This window comes from Octopus bimaculoides, chromosome 4 (assembly GCF_001194135.2).
Source record: "Octopus bimaculoides isolate UCB-OBI-ISO-001 chromosome 4, ASM119413v2, whole genome shotgun sequence".
NCBI classification, from domain to species: Eukaryota; Metazoa; Mollusca; class Cephalopoda; order Octopoda; family Octopodidae; genus Octopus; species Octopus bimaculoides.
The window spans coordinates 19,317,392-19,328,069 of NC_068984.1; the positions used below are offsets into that span (position 1 = coordinate 19,317,392).

Consider the following 10,678-nt stretch of genomic DNA (forward strand, 5'->3'; position numbering starts at 1 on the left):
ACACACACACATCCATTTGTGCGTGAGCACACAAATTAAATATGCTATTGTCAAACATGATGTATATAATTGTAAATTTATAAATATTTCTGAAGATTGCATGAATATGTTTTTGTATGGAATTTTAGTTTTCTTTCATTGCAACAATGAAATCATTAAGTTTAGGAACAGTAAATTCATTGGAATTCATTGTAATACATCAATTTTGGCAGCAAGATTATTATAGAACTTTAATGAATACAAAATAAAGCATATATATATATATACACTACGGCAATGATTTTCTATCATAATGAAGTTGTCAATGTTAATTGTATGAATTGAAATTCATGGTTATATATACCACAAGCAACATTACCAGAGAGAATAGTATGAACCACAGCAAAACTTGTTACTTACCTACTTATTTTACAAGCTATGTTTATGTGAAATAATGAAATGATAGAATTCTGAGTGCATTCAATAACACCTTCTTGCTATTGTGAAGCTACTCATGCAAATGTAGAAGTGGGATTAAAGCCACCTTCAAAAATTAAAACTACAAAGCCAAAATGGTTTCAGACAAGGAAAATCGATTATATAAAGTACTTAAAAAAAATAAATAAAAACATTTTGCAAAGCATCTAAAAAAAAAATGTGGTTTGGGAAAGAGATAAAAAAAAAAGCCATACAACCCAAAGGATTAAAGAAATATAATTAAATTAATAAGCACAAAGAGGCTGTAGCAAGTCTTGGCAAGAATAACTACTCTTGGTTGTTTGCAATTGTCTCTAAGGTCCAATGACAAATGAGATAAAATAGAAAGAATATTAAAAAGAAAAGAAAAGATAAAAAAGAAATTGGTTCTAATCTTTAATTCTCTGAGAAAGATAAATAAATTTTTCTTTTTTTTCATTTCTTCAATTAATAAAGAGCTGATATACCGACAAGGAAGGAAGGAAGCTTTGTCTAATCTCCTAAAAATATCAATGGGGGGAACTAAGGATTGAGACCCTTCTAAAGGTCTATTGATCTGTCTTTGGGTAGAGCAAACAAGACTTAAAAACTAAATCTACTTGTGTTATTAATAGTGACAAGGAAAGATGGAGTGTGATTAAAAAAATCAGGAAGGGGGCCATCTTGAGAAGCTTTTGACAGCATGATTACCAAAGGAAATACGACTGTATGGTTTCATATAATTGTGTTTTTTCCCCCGTATTTATTGATTTAGTAGGGAAAAAAATGAATTGCTCATATCCTATTAATTATATTTCCTTATTTATTGATTCAATGAGAAAAAAAATAAACAGCTCTTTGCTTATCAATGTATATATGAAATAAAACAAAGATGAAATTGAATGTAGATTGTGAATTTAATACTGAATGTTATGTAAGTTGAAATAAATATGCAGGCTGAATACAGCTTGTGACACTGGTTGTGTTTTCTTGATTTATAACTATTAAAAGTTCTTGGTGAAGAAGCAAAGGTTCGCACATGACATTGGTTACTTCAATGAGTTATTTGCAGATTTCATCAATTGTTGTATGATTTTTGACATTGCACCCAAAGCACTGAATGCTGTAAGATGGAGCTCATAGTATGTTGCTATTTGATAATATTTGTCATTGCATTGTTCTGCCTGTGTGGCAGTGATAGATCTATCAATCAATGAGAGTATATAATATGTGTTTGTACAAGTAAGTCCACCACAGGGGTATATCATATGAGCCATAAGTCCTATCTCCATATAATAACTTTCCTCTTAGTTCATTATAAGATTGAATTACAGAAAAGAAGAGAATATAAATCAGTAAAGTGTCTTTTCCCACTGCAAGTGAATTCTTGTTACTTAAAGAAATATTTCAAGCAAATGTAAACTTACAAACTACTTGTCAATTAATTTTCCAGAACTCTAAATACTTGTTAAATATGCTGAGATTTGAATTCAATATAAACTGGATGCAACTCAAATATATAAACAATAAAAATTAAAAACAATTTTCTTCTCCTTTACACAAATCATTCACATACTTTAAAACTGATGACATTCTTATCGTTTAGACAGTCTCAAATATGAATGCCTCACTTCCAAATATAAGCTAAAAATGGATATAAACTGCCAAGTCTTCTGACAATATACTAATACCTTACTGGCTCAACCAGCTTGAATTCTTGGAACATGGCCAATCTAAAATTCTATAAATGATTGAAGTTTAGAAAACTTTTTCATTTTCCAGGTCTTACCTGTAGATGAAGCTCTCTGTCTTTGATGCCAACTTCAAGAGTATGAACACGATCATTAAAGACAGAAAGAGTGGTGTTGATGGCTTGGAGTCCCTGAGGATCAATTGATCTGGAAACATTCTCTGACAAGTTGTTAATTTGATCGATTTTGTTTTTCAGATTATTAAAATCTTGTAAAATGGCCTGGCAACAAAAGGAAGCAGACATAAAATTAAATGTTTATTAATAAATCTCAGAATGATTAAAACTAGGAATATTAAAGTCAGTTGATTAGAAATATTGTACATAATATAAATTGATAGAATACTAGACTTGAAACTATAGGATAGAAAGTTCAAGTTTTTCCTTTAAATTTAAGTATCAATCGATTAAATTGTAAGACTGCTTACATATACACAAACATACATATGAACACTAACATAGGCACATGAGCATATACACACACCATTATTGAGTGTAACTTCAGTGATAAACTTCAAAAAGAATAAAAGCAACACTTACATTGTGTTCAATAATGTGAGTCTCTATATTCAGATGGGATACTGATGGCTGCAAGCAAAGTTTGGTGTTAAGCAGATGCAGTTTACTGCTTATGTCTTGTATTAATCTTTGATATTCTTTTTGTTCTTCGGAGAGAGATAGTTGAACTTCCTTCTTAGTGAACAGCTGCACAGTAACGAAACAAAGAAAAGTCTTAAATATATAGATTATAGAAATATATTTTTTCTCAACCTCAAGAAAAGTAGGTTGTTCAGTTTAGAGATAACATGATTTCAATATTATATGGTTAACAAACTTACATGGTTATCTTTTTATAGTAGAGAGAAAATGGCAAAGTGGAAAAAGTATTAAACTATTAACTCATGCGTCTTGAGTTTAAATTTGCTGCAGATTTTTTTGTCAGCTCTCTGGGTAGTAAACCTAAGGCTAACTGCCACAATTAACCAAGATACAAAGCAAATATATTGAATATATCAGTACATTCTTTAAAGTGGTCGGTAATAAGAAGGGCATCCAGCTGTAAAAACCAAGCCAAAACAGACTATGGAATCTAGTGCAGCCCCACCTGGCCTTGCCAGCTCCTGTTAAGCCATCCAACTCATGCCAGCTCCTATCAAGCTATCCAGCCTGTGCCAGCATGGAAAACAGATGTTAAATGATGATGATACAATCTTCTTGGCATATTCACTACAATAGACTGACAGCTTAACTTGGGGTTGTTAGGGTTAAGGTTCATCTACTTAGAATTATAACACAGGAACTAGATCACAGTCATATGAGTAAGAACTGGATGATTGCAGTAATACATTTATTATTATCTCTTTACAGATATATTATAAATGGTAATAAAACAAAAAACCAGCAAGACTCCTTCATTAATGTTTTTTGTTACCATATTTTCCTGTGTTGGTCCCACATAAAAGTGCTCATGCCAGTACTGTGTTAAAAGCATCCAACACCACATTGTAAAGTGGTTGGCATTAGAAAGGGCATCCAACCATAAAAACCTTGCCAAATTAGACTGGAACCTGGTGCAGCTCTCCAGCTTGCTAGCTCTGGTGTAACCGTCCAACCCATGCCAACATGGAAAACGGACATTAAAGGATGATGATGATGATAATGATGATGATTTCCATTAAGACACGCTGCCCTTGTTTCAATTAGTTTTAAAAACCATAATGAATTTTGTAAAATAACATTGTCATTATTAAACTGATGTTTGGAATGTAAATTAACATGAAATTTTGAAGGTTTTAAATTAGATGACATTAAAAAGGATGTCTGTTTCATAGAACCAGGAATGGTTCCAAGCAGGTGGGTATAAAAATAGTTAATGTTACAGAATGTTTGTTTCTTTATTTCCCCATGTAAAATAACAAAATTAAAAGTTTCAGAAAATAACAGTATTTACAAACTTATCAGTTCTAATTTCCTGTAACAAAACATCAAACTTTGCTCTAAATATTGATTTAAAAAGAATCCCATTATCTTCCATGCCTTAGCTTAAATAGATGAATGCAAATACTGCCATCCTGATACCATCATCATTTTACATCTGCTTTCTTTGTTGGCATAGGTTGGGTGGGTCATCATGGCCTGAGTCACCACCTACTATGAGCCACTGCTCACAAAAACTGCGGTTCATATATGTTATTAAGCTTGGATTTTATGGCCAGATGTCCTTCTTATCACCAACCACTCTACAGAGTGTACAGGGAGCATTTTCTTGTGGCAGCAACACTAAAAAGATTGAATAGTCTTTGGCAAGACAAAACTAAAAGGACCCCATAACTCCACACTTTCTCCTTTCATTAGGTAAGCACTTTTCAGTGTGAACAGTAGATAGTGATGGTATGGTGCTTAGTACACAGTAAATGTAAATGTGGAGAATATTAAGTAAACAGAAGCAATGTTGGCATAAAATGATTGTCAGGTATAAGATGTTGGCTTTGAGAATCAATGCAAATGTTTGAAATTACAGATCTATTCTACAAGCGAAGGCATGGCTCTGTGGTTAAGAAGCTCACTTTGTAACTTCATAGATGTGGGTTCGGTCTCAATTTGGGCAAGTGTTTTTTACTGTAGCCCTTGTGAGTAAATTTAATTGATGGAAGATAGGCGCAGGAGTAGCTGTGTGGTAAGTTATAGGCGCAGGAGTGGCTGTGTGGTAAGTAGCTTCCTTACCAACCACATGTTTCCGCGTTCAGTCCCACTGCGTGGCACCTTGGCCAAGTGTCTTCTACTATAGCCTCGGGCCGACCAAAGCCTTGTGAGTGGATTTGGTAGACAGAAACTGAAGGAAGCCCATCGTATATATGTATATGTATATATGTGTATGTGTGTGTTTGTGTTTGTCCCCCCAACATCGCTTGACAACCGATGCTGGTGTGTTTACGTCCCCCGTAACTTAGTGGTTCGGCAAAAGAGACCGATAGAATAAGTACTAGGCTTACAAAGAATAAGTCCTGGGGTCGATTTGCTTGACTAAAGGCGGTGCTTCATTGTGTGGAATCTTGGGCAAGTGTCTTCTATTATAGCCTCGGGCTAACCAAAACCTTATCAGTGGATTTGGTAGACAGAAACTGAAAGAAGCCCGTTATATATATATATATATGTGTGTGTGTGTGTGTGTGTGTGTGTGTGTGTGTGTGTTTATGTCTGTATTTATGCATCTGTATTTGTCCTACCATCGATTGACAACTGTTCGGCAATAGAGACCAATAGAATAAGCTCTAGGCCTACAAAGAATAAGTCCTGGGGTTGATTTGTTCAACTAAAGGTGATGCTCAGCATGACTGCAGTCAAATGACTGAAACAAGTACAAGAGATGCCCGTCAAGCATATGTGTACATGTATGTATGTGTGTGGGGAGGGTGTGTGTCTATATATATATGTGTGTGTGTGTCTTTGCCTTCCCACACACTATCACTTGACAAATTATTGGTTCATTTACATCCTTGTAACTTAGTGATTTGGCAAAAGAGACTGATAGAATAAGTACCAGACTTTTTTTAAAAAATACAACAAATAATAAGCAGTGGAATTGATTCATTTGACAAAACCTTCAAGGCAGTGTCCCAGGATGGCTGCAATCCAAAGACTGAAGCAGGTAAAAGATAAAAGATACTCCAGTATGAAAACGTAAGTAAAATGATTACTGTTGACTTTCCTTAATTTTGTGATGGATTATAGTGGATTACGATGAGCATCCTTACTGAGAATATCCTCTTGTAACTCATCTCTAAACTTCAAAATTTTGTCAAGGAATCATAACTTTGGATATTCCAGTAAACTAAAATATTTTATTCAATTTATTATTGTTACAGTACACAAATACAATAAAAAATGGGATTACAAATATTTGATAGAATTCTACGAAGCAGTCTACTGGTCAACAACTATTAACAATTATACTAATATCACTGCTATGTACTACTTTCACCAGCCTTGGATTAAATCACTCTCTCTTTAGCTATCTGGCTCTTATTAGGATAAACTTCAGAACTGGGGAAAATTATGATGGTTTGATAAGTCCATCTGTTATATGAAGCATAGAATCTAACATTTTGTGTGTTGTCCTACACCTGAGGGTGAGAATAGAATAAAAACATAGAGCTGTTACTTCTGCTGGGGACATGTGAAATACCTGCAGCCCAAGTAGTAAGACTATCTACATAACACACTTCTAATGGCAAATTAATGAACTTTCCTATGGTCCTTATCAGCATTCCTAGGTAACATACTAGTGATGGTCTTAACACTGTAAGCTGATAGAGATAAAGACCTATTAACAACACCCATCATCATCATCATCATCACCCTCATCTTCTTTCTTGTTGCTGGCATCAGTAGCATAGTCATTCTCGTTGTTGTTGTCCTTGTTGTAATTTTACACCTAGTTTTGGATGGATTTTCTAAGATTATGCTTTGTGGTTGGATGCTCTTTGTGTTGCTAACCCTTTTTAGATGCCCCTGGCAACACACAGAGGAATGTGGTTTACCTATTCTAAAACTGAATCAAATTAAACTATCAAACTTTACTTCTGAATAGCTGGGATAGAAGAGCAATGCTACATGACAAAGCTCTTTCCAGGATCTATTTAAGCCGCTCAGATAGATGAAAGCAATTACTTCACACAAGCATGCATATTGCTTTGTTAACAGAAGAAAGATTTTTTAAAAATTGACGGTGCATGGGTTAAACAATAAAATACTCCTTATAATATTATAAGGAGTAAAGATCCCCTTCAATTATGAATGACCATGAGATTGCACATAGAAAGTTGCCCTCTGAGGCACAAGTCCAGGCAAGGTTGTTTATGAAAGACCAGCAGTTTCCTTTGCATACCAGCCTCCACTCTCCATGCCACCAGTGTTATCCGAAGGAAAGGCAAAAGCCAATACAGCTTGGCACCAATGATGCTGCAACTCATTCCTACAGCTGAGTGAACTGGAGCAACATGAAATAAAATGTCTTCTTCAAGAACATAACACACAGCCTGGTCCGGGAATCTATAATAATCTGTATGTCATACCTGCAATAGATGTAGGATTGAAAGCCTAATTAGCTGCAGTATTCGTCCTGAGATAATATCTCATATAGATGTGGCATTAGGAAGGGCATCCAGCCATAAAAACCATGCCAGTGCTGGTACGACATGAAAAAGCACCCAGTCCACTCTGTAAAATGGTTGGCGTTAGGAAGAGCAGCCAGCCATAAAAACCATGCCAAAACAGATCTTGCTAGTGCTGGTAGGACATGAAAAAGCACTCAGTTCACTCTGTAAAATGATTGGCATTAGGAAGGGCATCCAGCTGTAAAAACTATGTCAAAACAGATAGTGAAGCTTGGTGCGGTCCTCTGGCTTGCCAGCTCATCCGTCAAGCCAGCCAACCCATTCCAGCATGGAAAACAGATGTTAAATGATTAATCAGTGTTAAAGAACACAAAAATGTATCAGTAGCAGCTGAAAATCGTCCACCAGCACTGCTGTACAATTTTCATCTACTTATACATTTTTTGTGTCTTTTAACACTAAATTTCTCTAAGAGATGCTATCTCAAGACTAACGATGAAGTTAATTAGACTTCCAATGATTATCTACTTTGTATGATGCTATAGTAAAGATATCCTTTAATTTAACCTTCATAACTTACATTGACATCTTTCCCAACAACTCTGTCTGAATCTTCTCCATCTGAGGTATCATATATACCAATTGGTGATGGTCTATTTTCCTAAAATAGTTAAGTTACCATTATAAGACTCAGCAGATAAAATATGACAAAAGAATAAATAAACAAAAATAAAACACACACACACAATTAATTTCAGAAATATAAAAATAATTCCATTTATATTTAAAGTACACAGCAACATCAGTTACATCATAATTTATTTAAGTGTTTTGTAAACTATTTGTTTGTTTAAGGATGTATGATATATGTTCTATTATTTCACCTTGACAAGCAATTTAAGGTTATCTTTTCATGTTATGTTTTAAAGATTTAAATATTTATTATATACAGGATGAAAATTAAAAAGTTGTGGTTATCTGTTGCACTCACAAAATCTATATTAAGTATCAGTAAGTTAGTTGAGCTTATCTACAGGACTATTGCAGAGAAGGAAGATTATCATACAATGTGTCAGTTGGAATCTAATTTCAGATCTAAGAAGATAACAGTCTGGTACTGTTTATATCAGTGGTTCATGCACCATGTTTGGAATCTGTTAAAGCTTATGCATTATTGGAATTTGTTTAGACATGCCATAATTCCACATATAAACCACACCTTCTCACACTTACACACATGTGCACATGCACACATATACACACATGATATATAATACTTGCACATTATTCTTCTCCTGATTTAACAGGCTGATGTTGCTACAATTATTTCTATGTTATTTCTACTGTTTGTTGATAATTGTTTCCGGTGTCCAATAACTGGATGCCTTTGAGATGACAACAAGTGACCAGGGCCTATCTTTCATCTATTCTCCTCAGTATTGTACTTGTTAAACATTGATGTAAAAATATTTCACATCACATTTGATTCTGACTATCTAAGGTTTATTTAGATAAAAACTTTGATGGAAGTAACATCCAGCTAGACACTGAGTGTCTTTATTAGTCTTTGATTTATGTGTGGTAAGTGATTAAATTAGTTTAGCTTTCTCTATCAAACAACCCTTTGACATTAAATAGACCAAAGGCAGTAAAGTTTTGGCTGAGAATTTTGTGAGATAGATACAACTGATCATGGCACAGTTATTTCACTTGTGGCTGTTTAAAGCTTTGATATTCCAAAGACAAGCCTCGTTTCATATGTGATATGATGTTATGCGATGCTTATATTATTAAATACTATAATATCCAAGATAACACACCACTGATATTTGATATTTTCACACTACGTTTCTAATTGTATTTTCTTTATTTCTTCTTTTAAAGAAGCCAAATAAATGCTAAGTTGTAGTTGAATAGAGTAGAAAATCTGCCCAAACCATTGGAGAAAATGTAAGATATTTTTACATGTACCAATGCAGTAATAACAATAACTATTTCATGGATGGTACATCTATATAAATATATTCTAGATTTTATGCTAGATTTTATTATTGCATCAGTGTTTTATTTATTATCCACTTTTGTATAAGTGTATTTATCATTGGCAATAAATTATAATTTACAAATAAATTACATATCGCTCATCTAACAGGACAAAGGCCATGCAAAGCTGACCTAAGACTAAGCAACAACCACACAATGTTATTCCTATCATTTCTATTTTCTAATCTATAATGGCTATGAATACAATGCATCTCCCTTACACTAACTAATAACAATTTCACACACACGCACACACACAAATACGTAGCATCGTATGTATATATGTACATACATAGCTACATTTTCCTTATCATTATCATTATTTTACATTTGCTTTTCCATGCTGTTATGAGCTGGGCGGCTTGTTATGGACTGAGTCAGTTCTTATGTGGAGTTGCTGCCCACTCAGAAAGGTTGGTAACCATATCTCGGTCCTATGTTCTATTTTCACATGCTTTCTACGGCTTGATGTCTTTCCTATATCAAACCACTTTACAGAGTGTATTCTGGGTGCATTTTATCATGACACCAATGCTAGACTTTAGTCTTGTCTTTGATGAGACTAAAGAGATCTCTCTATCCTATGTTGCATTCAATCATTCATTTACTAGCATCCCTGACAGATAGATTGGCAAAAGAAAACCTGAATGAGAGGGTGATAGGGCAGAAAATACTAGAAGAGGTTCAAAATATAGCACAGAGAGCTAATAGAGGAGAGAGAGTAAAGGACAAAAGTGATAAACAGCTACGTGAGGATTGGTGGTAAAGAGTTTGGATAGAAACAGCATGAGTGGCACTATGGCTGAGAGAGTGACAGGAGGTAGACACAATGGTAAAAGAAAAGAGTACTGAAAATGAGAGATAATAGGGGAGAGAAGGAGAGAGTGAGATGAGAGAGAGAGATGAGAGATGAAGTGATGGATGTTAACAATAAGTGATAGAAGAAGGAGTAATATGAGAGTAATTGATGAATGCAGATGCTGGGTTGAAAGTGTGGGTGATGGCAGTCAATGAATGACAAGAGGGGATGTAATGAAAGAGAGAGAGAGAGAGAGAAGGGAGAAAGAAAGAAAGAAAGAGGAGTAATGGTCTACATTAGATAGAAGGATTGAATATAGAGAGATAAGGTGAGACCATTCTCCAGTTAACAGGTGACATGTTAGGAAAGCAAAGGCATATTGAGAGGGGAAGGGATGAATGACATATGAGAGAGTACTGAAGAGAATGTATATACATTATATATTTCATTTCATTTCAAAGTTTCAGCTCAGGGCTGCGGCCATGCTGATGCACCACCGTGTATATGTATATACTTTATATATGTATATATATA

At 34.4% G+C, this 10,678-nt stretch overlaps 1 protein-coding gene across 9 annotated transcripts in view; it reads right to left on the reverse strand.

Moving 5' to 3' along the window:
- Window positions 1-10,678, reverse strand: part of LOC106881484 (nesprin-1) — an 811,219-nt gene that overhangs the window by 150,558 nt on the left and 649,983 nt on the right. For 7 of the 9 annotated variants that reach the window (XM_014931893.2, XM_014931887.2, XM_014931925.2 and 4 more), the window contains 3 exons: window positions 7,883-7,963; window positions 2,726-2,890; window positions 2,225-2,407 (listed from right to left, as the gene is read on the reverse strand). In XM_014931893.2, coding sequence (XP_014787379.1) covers window positions 2,225-2,407; window positions 2,726-2,890; window positions 7,883-7,963 — 429 coding nt within the window. The remainder of the gene's footprint in view (window positions 1-2,224; window positions 2,408-2,725; window positions 2,891-7,882; window positions 7,964-10,678) is intronic. The other 2 variants (XM_052966929.1, XM_014931938.2) reach the window with 1 other exon arrangement.